This window comes from Arvicanthis niloticus, chromosome 2 (genome assembly GCF_011762505.2).
Source record: "Arvicanthis niloticus isolate mArvNil1 chromosome 2, mArvNil1.pat.X, whole genome shotgun sequence".
Classification (NCBI taxonomy): domain Eukaryota; kingdom Metazoa; phylum Chordata; class Mammalia; order Rodentia; family Muridae; genus Arvicanthis; species Arvicanthis niloticus.
Genome location: NC_047659.1, coordinates 119751549 through 119774825, shown reverse-complemented (window position 1 = coordinate 119774825; position 23277 = coordinate 119751549). Strand labels below are relative to the sequence as shown.

The window sequence follows — 23277 nt, the reverse complement described above, 5'->3', positions numbered from 1 at the left end:
CCCTGTCTCAAAAAACAAACAAACAAACAAACAAACAAACAAAAAAAAACCAAAGATACCATAGTTTAAATAAAAGATATACATGCTGGGAAGTGCTTGCTGATGGGAGCCTGATATGGCTGTCTCCTGAGAGGCTCTGCCAGAGCCTAACAAATATAGAGGAGCATGCTTGCAGCCAACCATTGGACTGAGCACAGGGGTTCCTGATGAAGGAGTTGGAGAAGGGAATGCAGGAGCTGAGGGGGGTTGTATCCCCATGGAGAGAGCAGCAGTGTCAACTGGCCAGACCCCCTGGAGCTCTCAGGGACTGGACCATGAACCAAAGAGTACATATGAAGGGACCTATGACTCCAGCTGCATACATGGCAGAAGAGGGCCATGTTGGCATTAGTGGGAAGAAATGCCCTTGGGCCTGAGAGTGTTCAATGCCACAGTGTAGGGGAATGCCAGGTCAGGGAGGCGAAAGTGGGTGGGGGAGCACCCTCATAGAGGCAGGGGTAGGATGGATGAGATAGGGAGTTTCCGAAGGGGAGACTTGGAAAGGGGAAAACATTTGAAATGTAAACAATGAAATTATCCAATAATTTTTTTTTATTGAAAATAAATCTCAGTGCTGTTACATTAACTAACATCTCTAGATAATCCCCTTTGGTGGCATACTTCAAGATGACGTGCCAAATGATAAGTAATGGGAACATGAAGAAGCATAGAACATCAAATGATATGTACATATCCATAGCAATCAAGCTATCCTGTGATATACTGTTGATTGCTGAATATCCTATCTCATTGCATCTCTACCAGACACATGACAATGCTGTTCTGGACACATAGGAAGTATGTAATGTTTGTTATATTCTATTAAGCATTTTAACATTAGCATTGTTAAAATTTGTTGACAAAATAGGACACATTGGGGTATATTATCTATGCTTTAACTTGTACTCAGGAGGTTTGACACATGAGAACCAAGGGTTTAAAATATATCATTGACTACTGGGTGGATAACACACCACAACATTTGAAGGGAATTTTTGACACTTGTGTTGCCACTTTCATGGTTATCCAATAACCCTCTGAAACCATAAACCAAATTAAAATCTTTCATGAGTTCCTTTATATACTGTGTTTTATCACAATGACAGAAAAGGCACTAATACCCATAAAGCTCTACATCTGGAGTAATTTCCCATAATTGAAGAGAACTGGGATTCTGAGTCAAAACAAAATAAACAGAGATTATTGAATTTGCCAAGTGCAAACAAAATAAAGTATGACATCATAATGCTTGAATAGATTGTTGAGACTTGTCATATTGTTTTCTCCAGAAAAATAATCTTGTATAACTGAATGTGTCACAGGTATAGATATTAGCAAATCCTTCAGAGTCACAGATTCACTTCAGTATGAATTTCTAGGTCCTCGAAGACGACTGTGATATGGAAAGTCTTTAAAGATGGATTATATACTAAAATATTTTACTCTTGCATGAAGATACCATGAAGTACAAAATGTTACCACACTGACTACAATTATGGGTTCTTTTACAGGATCACTTTTTCTCATCATTTTTCCAGACTACTGCTACATGCAAATGATTTACCAACTGCATATTAATAAGATTCTGATCCACTATGTTTTTTTAATAACTGCATATAACTGTATTGATGACATTTGTAGGGTTTCCTCTCCAGTGTAAATTTTTTCTTAAGTATTCAAAAACGACTGTGATATGCAAATGTTGGGAACAAGCAAAAGAAACATGTCCTAAGAACTGCCTTTGTGTTATCGGTTTCTATTTAATCATAAGGTGAAACTAAGTTCAAATTCCCAGGCCCTAAGGTAGCTGGGGACTTCCCAATAGTGGACCAGCTTCTATTATGCACCTTTTGTTCCTGAAAACATAATGACTGTCCCAAATAATGTCTTCTGCTATTCATCTTTTGTTCCTCAAAATAAAATACAGGTTCCTAACCACAAAGAACAAATGGATTTGATTGGTTAGACTGTAACACTCACATTCTATATCAGCTGGCACAGAAAAATACATGAGGAAAGCACCTATCCCTCAATCCTGGTTCATCAGAAAATGTAGCTGTATCTTGGTGCAGATGTTTCTGGTTTTCAAACTTAAAAGCTCCTTGACATACTGGCTCAGTGTGGGTAGGTTGGTGTGGGGACTGTCACAGTTCAGCTTTCAAGTATGTTCTCTGGCCCTGATCCAGCAGCAGCAGCTTCATTACAATAAATTCTAGTCACTTGCATTACCTGAGTTTGAGTTGTGTTGGATCTCAGAGGACCTCATAACACAAAGGCTTTACCACATTGCTTACACTCATAGACTACAGTACGAATACTTTCATAATAACAACTTGTGAATTTGAAAAGACTTCACCATCTTAAACTCATTTATACTTCCCAGTATGGATTTCTTCCATGCTGATGAAGACTATAGAAATGTGCAAAGAATTCAGTCTTAAAATACACTCACAGGGGTTCCCTGCAGTATGGTTTCTTTTATGCCTTTGAATACCACTGGCATGCTTTCCAACATGGATTACATTCAGTTTCTCACCAATTTGTATTCTTTTATGTCTTAGGACATGGCTATTCCATGGAAAGGTGTGACCACATTGGTTACATTCAAAGGGTCTCTCTTCAGTATGTGTTCTTTAACATATTTGGAGACTACAGTGATTTGGAAAGGCTTTAGCACATTGATTACATTCACAGGGCTTGTCTCCTGTATGTGTTCTTCTATGATACAAGAGACCAGTTTGACATGGCTTTGCCACATTGGTTACATTAATAGGGTTTCTCTCCAGTTAAGTGTTCTTTTATGCACTTGGAGACTACTGTGCAGTCTTTACCACATTGCTTTCATACATAGGGTTTCTCTTCAGTGTGTACTCTTATGTGTTAGGAGATGACTGTTTCGTGCAAAGGCTTTACCACATTGGTCACATTCAAAGGGTTTCTCTCCAGTATGTGTTCTTTTATGTATTTGAAAATGACTGTGATGTATGAAGGCCTTACCGCATTCCTTACATTCATAGGGTTTCTCTCCAGTATGTGTTCTTTTATGATACAGGAGACCACTTTGACATGCAAAGGCTTTATCACATTGATTGCATTCATAGGGTTTCTCTCCAGTATGTGTTCGTTTATGTATTCGGAGACCACTTTGACATGCAAAGCTTTTACCACATTGATTACATTCATAAGGTTTCTCTCCTGTATGAATTCTTTTATGCCTCTGAAGAGAACTGTGCCGTGCAAAGTCTTTACCACAATGGTCACACTCATAGGGTTTCTCACCAGTATGTACTCTTTTATGTCTTAGGAGATGACTACTTCCTGCAAAGGCTTTACCACATTGGTCACATTCAAAGGGTTTCTCTCCGGTATGTGTTCTGTAGTGTTTTTGAAGAGAACTGTGATATGCAAAGCCTTTACCACATTGATTACATTCATAAAGTTTCTCTCCTGTATGTGTTCCTTTATGATATTGTAGTCTGCTTTGACATCCAAGGGCTTTACCACTTTGATTGCACTCATGAGTTTCCTCTCCTGTATGTATTCCTTTATGCATTTGGAGTCCACCTTGACACGCAGAAGCTTGACCATATTGATTGCATTCATAAGGTTTCTCTCCTTTATGAACTCTTTTATGCCTCTGAAGAGAAATGTGAGACACAAAGTCTTTACCACATTGGTTACACACAAAGGTTTTCTCTCCAGCAAGTGTTGTTTTATGTATTTTGAGACTACTGTGATGTGCAAAGGCTTCACAATGTTGGATACCTTCATAGGGGTTTTCTTCAGTATGACTTTTTTCATGCCTGCAAAGATAATTGGCACATGTGAAACATCTGTGTAAACATGTTTTCCAATTTGGTCTAATTGTAAAGAACAACCTGATCTTAGTGTACTATCACTTTGTTTACATCCATGGAGTTCTCCTTCATTGTGGATTCTTGTGCATCTTTGAAGATACATGGGATGGGAAGAACACTGATGACATGGATCACGTTTACAACATCCTCTTTATTATAAGAGGTTGTTCACATTATTTGAAGAGAACAGGAAGAACTCGGAGCTTTACTGCACTGATTGCATTCGTAAACCTTGCTATCATGTAATTCTACATTTGCAAAGTGAACCAAGGCTAACAGAAAACTTCCCTCGTATTCAATTTTCCACAGTGTGATTTTGTAGATATCCCCAGTAAGGTTGGAAAACTATTAGTAAACTTGTAGCATATTTAGAAAGTCTATGCAAACTGGGGAGTTCAACATATCTTTGAAATGTGCTGGAAGACAAAGAGGTTTTTTGCTTCTTTCAATATTCCTATTTTCACATGGCTTACACCTATTGTGACTTATGACATCCCTATTAAAAGGAGAATAACAAGTAAACGAGTTCCACTTTGCATTCACAGTTTGGCTTTCTTTCCTCATATAGATGTGGTACAGGGATTAAGGTTTTTCCACAACAGCATTCTTGGCTTTCTAAACTACTCATCTCACTAAACTTAGCAGTGATAAATACCAGCTTTAGTATGGACTATTTCCTTATTAGAAGGTTTTGGAAATACACTTATCACCTACTCAGTGTGTATACCTTGCAACGTCTAAGTGGTAGTAGATTGAACAGTCCTACAGCATAACTACTAGGCTGTGATTCAAATGGTGAGCTCTGTTAAGGCATTGTTTCCTTGTCCTTGTACTTAGAGGAATGCTGTGCAGGCACACATGAGATACCTAACATTGACACACATGGTTTTGTGAGAATTGAGTAATCACCCATAACGTAAAGCAGTGCTTTTTTTACTTTGTTGCCTTTTTTAAAACCTGGAGGACATAATAAAATTTCTTCCAAGGCATATTTTAACAGTTTGTACATGAAAATTACCTTCCATGTCTTCTAGAACTTTGAAAATGTTCTTCAAGATTATGGTCTTCCCAAACGTAGCCTAGAATATAGTACCAAAGACTATGTGTTACACTATTGGAAATTAGGCAAAATATAAGTTACTAACTTCAGTGAACTTTACAACCATACTTGACTTATTCACCTCATTCTCAACTGAAATTACAAGAATAACAATAACAAAGAAACATTTGTCACTACATTTTAAAAAGTGAAACAAAATTCACTGTATTACCTATAGCAGCAAGATTCCTATAGGTCTCCAGCATCACATCTTTGTAGAGGCTCTTCTGAGAAGGATCCAGCAAAGCCCACTCTTCCTGAGTGAAGTTCACATGCACATCATCATAGGTCACTCTACCCTAAAATATCCAGTACATGTGTACAGAAGGAAACATATTACTGAGAACACTGTAAATGTATACTTCAGTGAGAATACAGCCATATAATTCTGGTAATTCCTGCACCTAATTCCGGCCACAAATGCTCTAATGTAATAAAGGCATTTTAGAAGGACACTAAATAATGAATGAAGTTCACCTCTGTCATTTCTGAATAGGAAATTCACTTCTTGAATAGGATAAAGCCTTGCAAGCAAAATGATAATTAATAGACATAAAGACACACAAGCAAACAGTTCAATAGTACTGAGGACACACATCAGATAAATTGTATGAACAATTACTAACTTAAAAATGATAAACATTCTAGCTATTCAATTGTGTCTTTAATCCCACTAGTGAAGAGGCAGACACAGGTATATGTTATTGAGGTGGATGTCAGCATGGTCTAAAATCTGAGTCCTGGGAGAGGAACAGTATTAGGAAAGTATTAGGACACTAACTCCCATGCAAAAATCAATCAATCAATCAAACCATAAGATAGAAAGAACTCAGAGGTCTTCACTGAAGTTCCTACAAAGAATTATACATTTACTGCAGTTCTTTATTCATTTTTCAAAAACCTCAGGTGACCCAGTTTCAACAGTAAAATTAATAAGATCTTAATAAAAGGGAATTCATATTTATACATGAACAGAAAAAAACAGTAGCACTATAAATCTTGAGCATGAATTAGAAACAGGGCAGTTGAGGTGGATCACCAGGTGTATTGCCTGTATTGGAGTAAATTGCCAATATTTACATGGAGGATGGATCACAACTATCCATTGTACCAAGTTCAGGAGTTCTGCGGTCATCTATCTTCTGCCTACAGTGAGCATCAGGCACTCATACTATACATAGTCATACATACAGGGAAAATCCTCATAGTCATTTAAAAACTTCATAACATACCCCACAGATAGTAATAATGCCAACTAGCTACAATCCCAGAACATCTAGTAGTATTAATGTCATGAATACATGATATCATGAGAAATATAATACACTCTCTGCCAAGGTTCAAAATTCAAGTGTGGATGAAGTTCAGTACACCAGCGTGTGCTTGCACATACATAACCTACTTCCAAGCCCATCAGCTTAATAATCTAAAAACAAAACAAGCCAGACATTTTGCCCCACATCTAATCATAGCACTCTGGAGACACTTCACCAAATTCAAGTGCTGTCTGGTCTGCAAACCTACTTTCAGAACAGCCAGGACCATACAGGGATACTTGAGCTTCAAAATAAAAAACCTAAAAATATAAAAGTGTCAGGCTAGCAAAATACCTTAGCACTGAATGACAACAGCTTCTACTGTATCTATGTGACATATGGATAGAGTCTATAATGATGAGGATATGACAGCAGAAGAAAAAAGCTGACTGATAAGTTTCAACCACAGCACAGTAGTCATAAAGTACAGGACACAGGCTGAGTGTCCATTGTGACTCTGGTCACTATAGGTTCATGGTCATCCTCTCATATATTTAGTCTAAATTCAATGATCCTTATATTCCCCTAGAGTGTTCACACGTTCAAAGACTCCTTTGACACTCAAAGCAATCTCTTGACTGCCACATCTTGGAAAATCAGAAGACAAATTATAATTTTGAACATAAAATGGCAAACACACACACACACACACACACACACACACACACAAACCCTTTCCATTCCAATACAGAAGAATGTGTACATTAGACTAAGGCAAGAAACCAAACAGAGCAAACACTAAATCCCATAGTTCTGTCTCAGACATATGAGGCTTCAGGTTCAAAGTGCTTACATGGCTCTATCCCTGCAACTTCTCATACATCTCAGTTTCTGTACTTCCATTCCCTATATGCATCTCTCCATGGCAGATTCTCATAGCTTAGGTATCTCAACATCTTGTGGTCTCAAAATACAGCTAGGCATCTGTCAGGGGCAGCTTTGCTCATACACTGAAGGCCTGAAATCAGCCATAGGACTAAAGTCAGTCTGCTAGCACAAAGTCTCGGGTCTCTGTGGAAAAACACTGACACAGATGGCTAGAAGCTATTGTAAAGGAGCACCTTTGGTGGAAGCCTGAGTAGTCACACACCTTGGGTAGCCTTGGTGGATAGTACCAACTTAGATAAGGACAAGTGAATCATAGGCGGAGTCATAGTGTCCTGTCCCCTGAACCTTCCCCCAGCTGACCCACTGTTCTGGAAAATATCTGTACTCCCCCAGAACACCTACACTCCTGTGTCATCCCCTTCCACACATCCTGCCTTTTTGTGTATATAACCCATGTGTGAAAAGTAAAAATTATGGTTTGATCAGCCTATAGACAAGCCGTGTTTCTTTGTGTCTTTGCCTGTTTTCCCCCTGCTCTCTTTCAGGTGACCTCCCTGGACCTCTGTTTAATGTCCTGCTGGACAGGACAGGACAGGCATCATCCTCACAGCTTCATTTAGTGAATGCTCACAGTATCCTAACTTGGGCTGTGACTCTGCCAAACACAGAAGGCTGGAATAGTGCTGAACTGAAACAAGAAAGGAGAATCCATGACCATAATTTCACAAATTCCTTGTTTCCAGAACCAGAACAATATAGGAGAGCCTGTGAATTCTGACTCCTACATTGGGTTGGAACCTGCCACACATGTACCATAGTTACAGCAGGTTTTAGATAAAGTTCCTTCCTGGACTAGGTATCACTTTGCCTACTCCTTCTATTAATTGAAGGCTTAGCAGAAGGGATTATTACTCCTAGGGCACCTTCTTAGGCTTCCAATCCAAAGCAATGTCATTCATGTCACTGGTGATAACATTGACAATTCATGCCTATGTTTAAACACTGACAGCATCTGAAACTACCTAGTGTGTTTTTTCTCTCCAAACACACACTTTGCATTTCTTTCTACTACACTTGCTGCTTTTTTTCCTATTGTAGTTCTGAATGAGTCAAGGTAAGAACCATATAAAAGCTTCAATATACCAACTAAGAAATCAGTCCATTATCTTTTCATTCTGCCCTACTCAGTTCCACAGGGCATGGGGAAAATAAGAAATATTTGTGGCCTAAATAGCAAACATGATCTCCAGCAAAGATTTTCATAGTGTCTGTTTCCCACTGAATTTCTATGACATCATCTTCCTCTGTCTGCATCAGTCTCAATACTCCAATCTTCCTAAGTCCTACAAGAACAGCCAACTAAGATATATATACAGCTCTCTAAGGCTTTGACCATCTCAAACCTTATGTTTTCCATATAATGCTGAAAGAAAATATTTCCAGGTTTTAAAAGGACTGAAATCCCTTTGTGTGTACCATTCTTTGTTCTAACCTGCTACTCAGGTTGAACAGTTTTCTGGATGCTTCTTTCAGATCACAGTTCATCATTTTGTGAGCTTAAGACAGAAATTGATGCTAGAAAAAAAAGGCAAAAAGCATAGATCAACATTGTTTCTTTGTTTATCCTCCTGCTTGGTCACTGTCCCGTGTTCAGCTAGCTTACTTATCCAGCCCAGGCCCCCTTGCTTAGGGATATTGTGACCCTCAATGGAAGTGCCTTCCCATATTAATCAACACAGTTTCTCAAAGACAGTGCAACCAGCCATTAAAAAGGGGCGGGTCGTACACCATTAATTGGGTGACTATATGCTCTAAAACATTGAAAAATGAAGCTAATTAGGACAACAATGTATGAGAATGTTAATGTCCTAAACCAATGTGTTAACAACACCAATCAATTAAGTAGCAAAACCACAAATACTGATTGTTACAACTACTGGAAAAACATAGATTTGGCAATAAATGAGAAGAGGTAAGTCATTAGGATCAAGCAAAAAAACAAACCATTTTCTCCAGAGAAAGTCCCTGAACCTTCAAAAACTCAAGGAATGCATAATAAAATATATTAAATTTTCAGAAGACAAAAATTAGTGAGAGTCTATTATTTTTAGATTATACTTAATAATATCACAAGACAAAAATGGCACCACTAATTACAGTAGACACAAAGACAGACTTACAAATACAACACAGCCTTTTAAAAAGAACTACAGTACGATACTCAAAATCAAAATCAAAGAAATCAATTGTACTCTTGTACCACTCGGCTCAAGTACTCTCCTGTCCTAATAATAGAAAACAGATTGGTCAGCTATTGCTTAAATAATATGAATGTATCAACATTGGAAAAAATACTATTGACTACTAAAAGCATCTTCTCCACTTATGATAAAGAAATGCATGTGTTTTAGGATCATTTATTTCCTATGATTAATCACTGCCAGGCAGTGATGGCGCACGCCTTTAATCCCAGAACTTGGGAGGCAGAGGCAGGCAGATTTCTGAGTTCAAGGCCAGCCTGGTCTACAGAGTGAGTTCCAGGACAGCCAGGGCTACACAGAGAAACCCTGTCTCGAAAAAAAAAAAAAACCAAAACAACAACAACAACAACAAAACAGAATATGCTTTCTACTAAAAGGCTAAACAACTTGTTTGAAGCTAACTGCTGTATAAGTCATAAAGACTTCTGAAAGCATATCTACTCCATTCTATCTCTAGTAATAGGTAGGTAAGAGCCTCCCAACTTGGGCTGGCTGTTAATATCTGAACTCAGGTCAACCTCGAAACAAATAGTTGCTGACTGACCTGCCCATCCACATAGAACATGTTGTCAAAAATAAGCTAGCGGCCTTTCACAGATAAACAACAAAAACCTAAGTAAATATAGAAGTGAATTAATGAGCCCTGAGAATCTGATGCCTTGGTATTAAGCCTTGGTAAGGAACTAGGTAGGATGTCTCCAGACCATCCCCACATTCTGCTGAGACCCAATAATCAAGGTTGCCCTGAGGACTGCAGCTTCCTCTCACATGTCCATGCCTCCTGTAGATACAAAAGAGCATTTCCATCTTCCCTTCTCTTCCTGTACCACCTGTGTCTGAGCCCTCAACTATGGGCAGAAACTCCCTGCTGAAAAACAGGCCATGACTGCCAGAAGACTAGGCACTCTGTCCAAAGACCCATCCCACTCTCTGTTACTCCAGACCCAATTCTCATAGTTGCTAAAGCACTGCAACACAGTATGGGGTAAACTTCCTCTTCCAGTTTCCATGGTCCCATAAATACCACAGATAATCCCCAAATGCCCTTCTTTTCCTGCCCCATCTCTGTGTCCCAGGCCCTGCTGAGGAAGACACACCTTCTCAACCATGTGGTAAGCTTTCCAGAAGACCACTTAGGCAGTCCAAAGATCTGCCACACTATCTGTTACCCTAGACGTAATATTCACAGTTTTCCACAGCACTGGACTAAAACACAAAAGGCAGCTTCCCCTATCTTCTGTCAACTGTCTGTGAAGATTACTAAGATCATATTTTACTTGAGTCTTTTTCCCACAACCTCCAAAATCATCAAGCATTTCCCTTTGAAACTCACCCAAAAAAACAGATCCAGAAATGAGGCAACACTCAGTTAATACACTCTCTGAAAATCCAGAGAACCAACAGAAACCCAGGAGCAAAACTCCTCCCAAAAGAAGACAAATCTTGGAATCAGAACCTAGGCCTTTAATGACACCAAACCTAGATGTCTAGACACCAGCTTAGAAACATAATCAATGACAGCCAGGAAAATTGTCACCAACAAGACAAACTATTTTCCCACTGCAAGTCCTGAATATTCCAACATAACAGAAAGCACAAGAAAAAGACCTGAAAAGCAACTGTTTGAAGGTGATAGAGGTCCTTTAGGGGAAATGGATACATGCAGGCAAACACAATCAAACAACAGACATGATTAAGAAATTGCACAAATGTAGTGAGAAAAAACATGCAAATGTTTAATGAAAACATAACTGTTCATGACATAAAAATGGAAATAGAAAATATAAAGACAGCACAAAACAGAGGTCTCCCCAACCCCCACACCACACCTTTGCAGATTTCTATTCAGTCTTCTGGCCCTCTGGACTTCTTTCCTATCTTCCCCCAGTAACTGATCTGGAAACTGTTTTCCCCTCTTATTCTCCTCTACCACCCTGATCCTTCCCTCCCTCCCCACCTCTGCCTCACATGATTAATTTGTTCCCCTTTCTAAGTGGGATTTAAGCATCCTCATTTGTGCCTTCCTTCTTGTTAAACTTCATACTGTCTGTGAATTGTATCATGGATATTCTGTAATTTTTGGCTAATGTCCACTTATCATCGAGTCCTAACATGTATCTAATTGGGTCTGGGGCTCAGGATATTTTCTAATTCCATCCATTGGCTGGCAAAATTCATGATGTCCTTGTTTTATTAATAGCTGAAAGTTCCAGAGATGTGGGTGTGAGGAAGATTCTAGGACAAAACTGCAGAACAGTGGGGATAGGGAACCTGAAAAGATCACCTCCAATACATAGACAGGTTCCCCAGTGTTGGGATGACGGCATCCACTTATCTTCAAAATTTCTGACCCAGAAATGCAGGACTGGAGCAGAGACTGAAGGAAAGGTTATTTACTGACATACCCAAATTTGAATCCCTTCCATGGGCTGGCACCAAACCCTGACACTATTACTGCTGCCATGTTGTGCTTACAGACAGGAGCCTATCTGTTATGGTTGTTATCTGAGAGGCTCTAGCAGCAGCTGACTGAGACAAATGCAGATACTTACAGACAACCATTGGACTGAAGTCAGGACCAAGATGCAAGAGTTAGGAGAACTGGAGAAGCTGAAGGGGATGACAACCCCATAGGAAGAACAATAGTATCGACTAACCTGGAACCCTCAGAGCTCCCAGAGACTAAGACACCAACCAAAGAGCATACATGGGATGGATGGTAGACTCAAACACATATGTACCAGAGGACTGTCTGGTCTGGGGTCAGTGGGTAGATATGCCTAACCTGTAGAAACATGATGCCCCAGGGAAGGAGGGTGTGCTAGGAGGGTGAGGGAGTAGAGGGTGGGTACAGAGGGTACAGGTGAGTGGGGGAGCATTCTCTCAGAAAAAAAAGTAGAAATGATGAGATGAAGAACTCTGGGAGGGGGACTACTAAGGAGGGCAACATTTAGAAAATATATAAATAAATTAATGAATAAAATATTTTTTCTAGAGAAAAAACATGATACATCTCAACAATCTATTCAAGCATTATGATATGATGGCGCTCCTTATTTTGTTCACACTTCCAAATAAAATACTCTTCAATTAATATGAAATTACTCATCCAGGTGTAAATTTTATGGCTGTACGTGATAAGGGGGGTAGATGTTTCCACGGGGGAGCACTTTCTCACAGGTAAACGAATGAGATGGGATGAAGAACTCTAGGAGTAGGGACCAGGAAAGGAGGAGACATTTGAAATGTAAACAAATAAAATAATTTAATAAGAAAAAGAACAATAAAAAATGAAAAAGAGCCGGGCAGTGGTACTGTACACCTTTAATCCCAGCACTTGGGAGGCAGAGGCAGTCAGATTTCTGAATTCGAGGCCAGCCTGGTCTACAGAGTGAGTTCCTGGGATAGCCGGGGCTACACAGAGAAACCCTGTCTTAAAAAAACCAAAAAAAAAAGAAGAAGAAGAAGAAGAAGAAGAAGAAGAAGAAGAAGAAGAAGAAGAAGAAAAAGAAAGCAAAAGCACAAACTAGGAGCATCCTGTAAAATCCTTTAGGACTGCAAAGAGGAACTACAGTGTCAAGTTTCATCCACACAATACTGATGGATGGGAGAATCTCAGACACTGAAAGTACAATACAAGGAATGGATACACAGGACAATGAAAATTTTAAATCTAAAAATTGAAAAAATTTGTAACAGAAAAGTTGATCCCAAGACTATGTGTCATGTGAGAAAACTCAGAATGCTCAACAGTATTCTGAAGAAATAGTATACACATTGGCACGGTGCAACTTCTATAATTATGAAAACTATACAATAATCAATAATATGTACAATATTTGTGAAAGAATGTGGGAAAGCAAAGAAAAAGCCAAAAATAGAAACCTAAAATTGTATGCAAGTTTTCATCAAAGTACCTAAGGAAACTAAATCAGGAAAAATTGAACTTGACCAATGTTACCTGTGACTATATGTATAAAGAAATTAAATAAAAACGGAATTCATGAATCCTATAACAATAACTCAAAGTGACCCCTAACCTGTTATATTTCTGTCTCCAGCGACTGCTCATCTGTCTTCCAAACTCTCCATGTTCTAGACCTCTCTCTGTAAATAGAGGTGGTCAGAACTGTAGGCTATGACTCTGCAGCCCCTCATGACCCCTTGTGATTTCAGGTAAAGCTAGTACCCCAGAATACAATATTGAAAAATAATAAATGAGTGCTCCCTGCCACATGGATTATGTCACAAGATGCACAATCTGCCTTACTCACTTACCCAACACTATGTACACCTTAGAAATTCTGCATCTTAGAAACTCCTTTTGTCCTCTGGAACTGAAATTCCATGAATCATGCCATTGAGAATGGAGGCAGTGGAAAGGTAAAAGGATTCTAATCAAACATTACTGAAGGATGATCCCTACCACCTCCTTCTATCTATTCCTAAACTATTTGTGCCACAAAACTGAATGTGGAAGGTTCAGAAATTCTAGAGACCAGACCTGCATTCTTCAATATGTCTTCCTACTACACACCCAAAGCAATGCTTGTGTGTACACACTGGATAATGACATTATAAACACCACAGATTTCCACAGCCAGTGCTCTACAGCTTCGTCCTTCCATTGGAATTCAGGCTCAGGAAGGGTCAGAGGCCAAGGGCCTCTGCTCAGATCACCACATGAACCAATAGAACCAGAGTCTGACCCACAGTTTATCTCAGTCTCACCACGTCATAGCCTGTGGTCTTCCTCACAACTTCCTGCAGCTGCATCTGAGGAGAATCCTGGAAAGAATTTGCAAGCTACCTTCCACTGGTGCTCCTGATAGTTAGAACTGCACAGACTCGCTCATTAGCTTAGAAAACTCAGCTGGTACTCAGGACAGTTGCAGCTCCTCTCCTGGGAGAACAGAGAGCAAGTGCCTCACACAGCCGAGGCCTTCCCAGATCTGCCTTTCCACTCGCGGTGCAGACAAAGCCCTGGTCTAGAGAATTTGTATTTCTCATTCAATTCATAGCATGGTCCAGTCTCCCAGAGCACTTATTCTCCTTTTTCAAGGCACAAGGTCCTGTGTTTGCATATTCCTTTACACATGCACTGTCCAGTGCAGCCATGTCTGCTTCAGAGTTGGGAAGTCCTGCAGCCAAACTGGAGTCAAATCAAACAGTAACATAGTTAAAAAGAAAACGTGACTAGGAAATTTATAGCAAGGAGTGATTAATACGAAGTAAATGGGAAAAAAAGAAATAAAAAAGGAAAGGACATGACTGCTCCTAGGTATGCAGGAGTAGAAAGCTTCTTATACATGAAAGAGAGAATATAACCAGAGGCGAAACATCTGGGAGAGTACAAATAGACAGGACCCTGAGCCATGTGGAGAGAGGAAGGAGGGAAGAAAAAAGATCCAGACAAAGAGATCAAGATAATTAGTGACACATGAAAAAGACTACATAACCAAAATGGTTGGTTTCCATAAGAAGTGGCAGCTGGGAGAAGGGCAGCCCTGGCCTAGAGGGTGAGGTACGCCAGCCATACCATGTATTAGGTAGGGACTGAGGTCTGCTGAGAGAACCTGATAGATAGGTTTGTTCTCATTTTTTTAAAAATACTCCTCAACTATTTGTCCCAAGGTTTCAGACCTAATAGTAGGAAGAAAGAAGGAAGAAATGATTTAATTCTACCCTTCAAAAATTATTTTTAAAACTTGAAACACACTTTATGGTCCAATATTCTTCACAGACTAAGCGTACGTACTAGAGCACACAAAATGTTACTCGTGTCTTTTCTGTCAAATTGTGTGTTTTCAAACCGGAAATTAAGATTCCTGTTAGGCACAACACATCAGTTTGTGTATACCTTTGAAGAGCCCCATACTCGGGAGACCCTTCCTCAAGCCTCCGGAATCGCGACCACCCAAAGATCACAAGAAACCATACCTGGATGCAATCAGCAGAGGTTTATTAGGGAAAGAGCTGGCAGCCAGCGGTCTGACCAGGTACTCGCGCTGGAGTCAAGGTCCGACCCCCTCGGCCAGTCCTTGGAGGGTTTTAAAGGGAAAAACCACAAACCAGGGGAGTGGGATGGGGTTGTTAAAGATACAAAACATGAAAACAGTGGAACAATTCAGAGGTATTCACTCTAAATGATTAGTGTCATGTGGAAATCGCCCTGCATTCTTCTCAAAAATGTGGTTTTTACCATGCCATTGTGCCCTATCCGGCCATTTCAGATTGCTATCTTTACTTTTTCCGGCTATAGGGCTAGGGCCCCACCTAGGTGGTAGCATCTTTATCTGTAATCAGGAATGCCTTCCTGCCTTGGGCGAGGCTTGAGGAATGTAATCCAGCAAGTGTCCTTCACCTGGAATGTGAAGGCCTGAAATCTTATTTTCAGTTCTGTAAGGCAAAAAATCTACACATATTTCATAAAATGGCCTTTATAATTTTTCACTCTACATTCCTCACTTTTTCCGATTTGGCTATGTTTTTAATCATAAAAACTCAATTATTAATAAGTCTATTCTCACCCCACTTTTTCCGATTAGGATCTTTAGAAAAGTTTAAACTCCAGTGTCATCATAATTACCATTTTCTTGACCCAAAGTCTTATATTGGTGGCGCAACACAAAAAGCTGAACAGCATTTATCCTTTCTCTAACAAAAGTTACTAATCTATTTTAAATGTAGGGGCCTATGGTTAAGAGCAAAAGTAAAATCACAAGGGGTCCAGCAAGGGAGGATTGAACCAACTCTCGAATCAAAGTTGCGGTGCATCTCTATCTTGTCTCTGGTCTAACTTTTTTTCTGAATTTACTCTCTGGTCACTCTTGAATGGTCTACATAATAGTAACATTTTTTCTTAGAGCAGCACACAGACTTTCTCCTTTAAGAAACAGCAAGTCTAGTAACAACTTAACTTTGTTACTGACTGTTCTAGGGCTCTCAAATCCACATCAGTGGCAGCTCTCAGCTGATGAAAGTAATGAGGTGTCTGTATCAATGTAGTTACACCTGTCTCTATACCTATGGCCACTCCTAGTCACAATGTAACAGCTAGAGTCAAGGAAAATAGGCTCTCTGCAGAATCATCTAGGGTGTATCTCAAACTCAGTTCAAGAGTACCTGCGGGATCTAGCTGGACAAGTACACAATAATCTTTGTTTTCATCAAAGATAGCAGTGGAAACACATGGTGTTAACCCGGAGCTGTAAGTAACAAAATAGAAACTTTGGTCATAGTTCTATAAAAACCTTTTAAAGAGTTATTTCTGATTACAACAAGAACAATAAAGTAAACATTTTTATGTCTAACGTAAGAGCACAAGTCTTCACCACTTCTTTAATTTTATCTTGTCAGAACTCTCATCTTTAAACCAAATCTTAATGAAAATCTCATACAAATAATGAAATTGTCTCAAACAGTAATGGCTAAAAAATTTATCAAAACTGAAGGAGATATATATATATATATATATATATATATATATATATTCCTGACATATATATATATATTTCTGACTCAGGGCAGCCTATAACTTTTAAGCTGTAATTTTAGAAAAAAGCACTGCTTTACTTATTAAACTAGGAAAAATCATTATCAACTTCCTTATTACAGAAGCTAAAAAAACTGCTGGCCCCCTTTTTTTTTCTGCTTTCTGCTGGTGTCCTTCTCCTAGCCACAGAGCAGGGCGAATTATCAGTTTTTCTTGTGTAAATCAAGACTGCCTCACAAGTAAGTTTTAAACTAAATTAAGTAAGCAGTTTTAACCAGTTCTTGTCTCTCTTTTTTTTTTAAAAAATAATTAACTCTCAGGTGAACAATCTTGCTGCGGCTGTTTGTCTAGCTGTCCTGGCTCCACTGCCAGGTTTTTTTCTTTTTTTTTTTATCACCTGGGTTCTCATCTATCTTCATAGGCGGCAGGTGGAAAACCGCCATTTGTTGCACTAGTGACCTCAAGGTACCCAGTACAGCCAGGAATACCAAACTAGGTAGCTGTTGCACGCTGTTGCTGTGCTGGGGAACCACGAGTTGTAGCCCGCCAAGTGCGGGCTGGGTGAGGGCACCCTCCATGTGCTGTTACCTGAAGCATACCCTACATGCGGCAGGCAGGCTGTAGGAACATGAACCACGAGCATGAACTGAGGTAGTTGCCCCTTATTAAAGGACCTGCCCGCCTTTCTGCAGTTGTATTCTTGTACCGGTGGCTTCATTTCTCTCTCTGCCGGCAATCATGTTACCTATTTTTAACTCAAGATGTTTAACACAGTAGATTAACAGCTAACACACAGATGATTTGCCAAGAAAAGACACACACATATAAAAAAACAACACAAATAACTCACCCCTCTCACGTGTAGTACATAAAACACAGATAGCTCACCCCTGCCACGGGTGGCACAAATAACACTTAACTACATTTGGTCACGACCCCAGATGGAGAAGGATTCCACGTCTTCTCCCAAGTAGGAGCGCTCAGTCTCTTGAAACCTGACAGTCAGATCCCCTGACCTTCTGGAAGGCCTCTCGCCTTCCAAGTAAGACTCCAATAACCAGACAACGCGGTCAGTCTTCACAGATTCAGATTTAACAGATTCAGACAACTTGGTCAGCCTATGCTGGACCAAGTCTAACAGATTTCTAACATACCAGCAATGAACAACCCAAAAATAGACACACTGCCATGAGAGCACAACTACCACGGTGGCCATTTCTGACCTTTTCTCTCTAGTTTTCATTGTTAACACACAAAAAGACTAACAAAAAAAACCCGTCTCAATCGCCAGTGCCAGCCAAGAGGGATTCCACATCCTCTCCGGCACCTAGATGCAAACCTGTGCCAGCCTAGAGGGATTCCACGTCCTCCCCGGCACCTAGATGAACCCCCAAACGTCTCTGGGGGTGCAGCAGCTAGTGACTCTCCAGCACGTCTGCTAATCACTCATTTGTCCCCTCTCGAAACGAATGGTTTACTGCCCCTCACGAGACAGAAACAGCTGCCAGTCCAAACCAAAGTGCACTTTTCAGAAACCAAATAATCCAGACAGACGGGCACAAACAACTTAGAAACCAAATAACTTAAACAAACTTAGACAAAACAGCACACGATTTAGGCAACCCTAGCACACGAGAAATCAGACGATTTAGGCAAACCCGCACATGAAAAACCAGAAATCAGTACATGAAAAACCAGGCAATTTATACAAAAGGTCACACAACAACCAGACAGAAAAAACCGCGGTGTCCCTTTACCTCCCAGCGTGGTTCTTGGATTAAGGTGGTCGCATATCCAGGACGAGCCCCCAAATGAAGAGCCCCATACTCGGGAGACCCTTCCTCAAGCCTCCGGAATCGCGACCACCCAAAGATCACAAGAAACCATACCTGGATGCAATCAGCAGAGGTTTATTAGGGAAAGAGCTGGCAGCCAGCGGTCTGACCAGGTACTCGCGCTGGAGTCAAGGTCCGACCCCCTCGGCCAGTCCTTGGAGGGTTTTAAAGGGAAAAACCACAAACCAGGGGAGTGGGATGGGGTTGTTAAAGATACAAAACATGAAAACAGTGGAACAATTCAGAGGTATTCACTCTAAATGATTAGTGTCATGTGGAAATCGCCCTGCATTCTTCTCAAAAATGTGGTTTTTACCATGCCATTGTGCCCTATCCGGCCATTTCAGATTGCTATCTTTACTTTTTCCGGCTATAGGGCTAGGGCCCCACCTAGGTGGTAGCATCTTTATCTGTAATCAGGAATGCCTTCCTGCCTTGGGCGAGGCTTGAGGAATGTAATCCAGCAAGTGTCCTTCACCTGGAATGTGAAGGCCTGAAATCTTATTTTCAGTTCTGTAAGGCAAAAAATCTACACATATTTCATAAAATGGCCTTTATAATTTTTCACTCTACACCTTGTGTTGCTGGAACTAGTATAAATAAAGAAATTTGATTTCTAGAAATAAGTTCATTTCCTCATCCAGATTCCTGATTGCCCTGTTCTGTGCTGCCACCCACTACATGTTAAACGCTACCAGCAGAACTTACTGAAGATAATAGGGTTCTCAGGTTTGGCATCCTGCCGAGTATTTCTCTGCACACAAGCCTCTGCCCCAAATACTTTGTGAAGATGCAGCCCCCATAATAAACTTATTCAGAGGCCACTGCCAGGTCAAAGGAGAGACTAGAACCACAAGGACCTCACATGTGGCCATATCTGTCTGGCTGCTGCTTACCATCCACCACATGTGCACCCTTTGCAAAGCTGCTTTCTCCTCCCTTTTGTGGAAGAGGACCCTGAACTTACCATATCTAGAGTTTTGAGCTTTTCTGAGCTCCCTCACAGCACCCAGCAGCGGCATTCAAAACATACCACAGAGAAAAGTTCCAGGCATCTCAGATTCAGACAGGAACTTCCAGGCTTGGTACTGGAAGAGCCTCCTCCTCTTCTGAGTGGCTTGTCCTTCTGGAGGTTCTGAGTGGCTAGTGATTCTTGAGTGACATGAGCACCTTCCTTACAGTTATAGTGTAAGGGAGAGAAACTACCTAGTGGTTCCTGTTTGTGACCAGTCCTTTTCCAAATCTGCAGGTTTGCATTTCAATAGCCTAATTGTGTATCCTTCCATCAAGCACCTCAGAGAACAAAACAACTCCAGATCCCTGCTGCTTGGCTGCCAGTGTCTCTGCACTGTGGGAAGTCACCACCTAGCTAATTTGGACTGTTCCTGAGCTCACAGCACTCAGTAGGCACTTCCCCTTCTTCCTCCTGCAGTCAAGCTGGATAGCTTGCATGGATAGCCCTTTAGTCAACTAACAGTGGAGTTATCAATCTGTCCCACAAGTGGATGGGTGCCCAGAATATTAACAACTAAAGAGAGATTTTTGGAAACAAGATTTTGCTTTGTGGTTTCAGGCTGAGTTCAGGTAACCTGCATGTAGTTTTTCACCTGATAGTAATGAGATAATTCTCAGAGCAAAGCAGGAAAACAGGACAAATACTGTGGAGCTCTCTTGTAAACCAGCACATCTACGTACCTCAATTTCAAAGTAATAGACTCTAATGCCAGGAAAAAAAAAATACTGTGCGGCCTCGGGCGTGGTTGAGGTGGTGGTACCTGGGATTCCTTGCAGTGGCCTTATGGAATGTCACTACCATGGGCAGATGGGAACTGCCCTGTTCCAAAGAACTGTCTCCAGTGGCTGCACCACAGCTGTGTAGCCTACCAGCCCAAGTCCCTCCCAGGATGCCAATGGCACCTCCAGCTGGGGATTCTCGGTAGACTCTGCCAGTGAGTGTGCTCCTCTATGTGAAAGACCTCAAAAAGTGGGATGGGTTTGAAGATTGGTTAGAGGAGAAAAGACATGTCAGTGACTTCAAATTTGCAATGAAGTGCTACACACTGCCCTTGTATAGGGTGAAGACCCCCAAATTAGGGAGACCCTCACTCAAGTCTTGGGAAATCGCGGCCACCCAAGAACTCTTGCAAGACACCATACTTGGATGCAAACGGCAGAGGCTTTATTAGGGAAATTGGCCAGTGGTCAAACCACAAGCTCTCTCCCAAGAGCAAGGTTTGGCACTGAGTGATGGGTTAGGGGTCTTTTAAAGAGCAAAACCACAAACCAGGGAAGTGGGGAGGGGGTGAGGGGTTGCCAAGGATACATAACATAAGAATAGTGAAACATTCCAGAGAAACCCACCCTGAAAGGTTAATGGCCATGGAAATTACTCAGTACAATCATTTTCTCAAAAATGTGGTTTCAGCATGTCACTGCCCTACCCTGTCATTTACCAACTATTTATCAACTATTTCTCACTAGCTCCAGCTATAAAGCCACAGCCCTGTCATTGTGTTTTTACCACCCGAATGACTTTCATTTTTTACAGCCAGTTCCTGGAACTGATCTGGCTTGTTTCAGAGTAAAGTTTCCATGTCCCTAAAAGAACTTAAAAAGCATCTATATATGTATATATTCTATAAAATGATTTTTATAATTTTTCATTCTTCAGGGGAATCACTCCCTGTAAGCCAAGTGACATCAAGACCATTGTTCTCAATTCTGAAGAGATGAACTATGTCATTAAGCCGCTTTCTGGGAGTCACTGGATGTCCTCTAGAGGAAGCCAGTGAGATCCTGGAGGAACTGAGTCACAAACTGCTTATAGGAGCCATTCCATTCTTTGCCTTTCTTCTGAGCAAAGTTTGAAACAGATCTTCCCAAAGGTGTGTGTGAATGAAGAAGGCGTTCAAAAGCTACAACGAGCTGTCCAGGAGCACCCTGTGATCCTGCCGCCCAGACAGCAGAGCTACATTGATGTCCTCATGCTGTTGTTGTTCTCTACAACTATGATCTACCTGTCCCAGTGATCACATCGGGAAAGGACTTCCTGGGAATGAAGGTTGTCAGTGAGTTGCTCAGGATATCTGAGGCCTTCTTCATGCCATGCACTTATGGAGGAAATAAACTCTGCTGGGCCATATTCCCTGAATAAGTGAAGACCATGCTAAGGAGTGTTTGTGCTCTTGTTGCATTTTTTTTCTTGAAAGGACAAGGAGTTGAGCAGCCAAGACCTTGACTCCTAAATTTCCTCTCCTGAATATTGTGATGGAACCATTTTTAAAATACAAGTTTTTGATACCTACTTTGTCCCAATTAGCATCAGTTATAATAATATTTTGAAAGAAACTCTTTACGCTTATGAGCTCCTTGGAATTCCTAAGCGAAAGGAATCCACCACTGGATTGTAGAAAGTTAGACGGATTCTCTCTGAGAACTTCGGAAGCATCCGTGTGTACTTTGGGGACCCTGTATCACTGCATTGAGCTCTCTAGCTGCAGGCCAGCTGAGTTGGAACACATATAACTTGGTGCCAAGATGCATCCCTCAGAGGCAGCCTGAGGATGTGCAAGCCTTTGTCACTGAAGTTGCCTATAAGATGCAGCTTCTGCAGATTGAAAATCTGGCTCTGAGACCATGGTTCCTGGTAGTTGCCATTGTACTTCAAAACCAGCAGTCCATGGACTTTGACACCCTGGTGGAGAAGATTTTGTGTCTGAAGGATTTAACCTAGGTGTTTGAAGGGTTCCTGGTTATTGGCCTAGCTTCTCTAAATGTTCTCTTTGTTAACCAGAAATTCAGTGGTCCCCTAGGGAAATGACACCATTGCCAGGAGCCTGAGCATAACAATTGCTCCATTCCTGGCAGTGCTAAAGATGACTTACACATTTCAGATGCTATCCTGTTCTAGAGCTAATTTTTACCACTACATAGTATTTTAATAATTCCTCTGACTTTCTTTCGTACATCTTGATATGTACTTACAAAACAAGAAAAAAAAAGTTATTGTCTCATTACTGCCTGTGATAGGTATTGGAAAGTATGTTTCTTTTCTTTTCTTTTTTTTTTTTAAAGATTTATTTATTTTATGTATGTGAATACATGTTGCTGTCTTCAGAGACACCAGAAGAGGCCATCAGATCACATTAAGGATGGTTGTGAACCACCATGTGGTTGCTGGGAATTGACCTCAGGACCTTTGGAAGAGCGGTCAGTGCTCTTAACTGCTGAGCCATCTCCCCAGCCCCTATGTACAGTTTCTTAATGTAAATTTAAAAAAATATTTGTTGTGCTCTGCTCTGTAAACATTTCCTTAATGCTTATTTGCATGAAAGAATTTTGGGTTCCTTTGTACTCTGTAGCTGTAAGCTGGGTTTGGGTGTCTATCTTATCTGTTGTTTCTAACTTTTTAAACACTTTAACATTTTAAATGAGTGTTAGAATTATGGTTTTTATAACCTACTTTCTAAATAAATTCTCTTCTTTACCAAAAGAAGAAAAAGATGATGAAGAAGAAGAAGGAGGAGGAGGAGGAGGAGGAGGAGGAG

The 23277-nt window shown here is 40.6% G+C and overlaps 1 protein-coding gene and 1 pseudogene across 1 annotated transcript; one reads left to right on the top strand and one right to left on the bottom strand.

Moving 5' to 3' along the window:
* Positions 1-1851: 1851 nt before the first annotated feature.
* Positions 1852-5377, bottom strand: LOC117703880 (uncharacterized). The gene is made up of 3 exons (XM_076929932.1): positions 5168-5377; positions 4915-4975; positions 1852-3842 (listed from the first exon to the last, which is right to left on the bottom strand). The coding sequence occupies exons 1-3, from the start codon at positions 5199-5201 to the stop codon at positions 2900-2902; spliced, it is 1038 nt and encodes a 345-aa protein (XP_076786047.1). The 5' UTR covers positions 5202-5377; the 3' UTR covers positions 1852-2899.
* A 3609-nt stretch (positions 5378-8986) lies between these two features.
* On the top strand, positions 8987-22550 carry LOC117703232 (dihydroxyacetone phosphate acyltransferase-like; annotated as a pseudogene).
* The last annotated feature ends 727 nt before the right edge of the window (positions 22551-23277 follow it).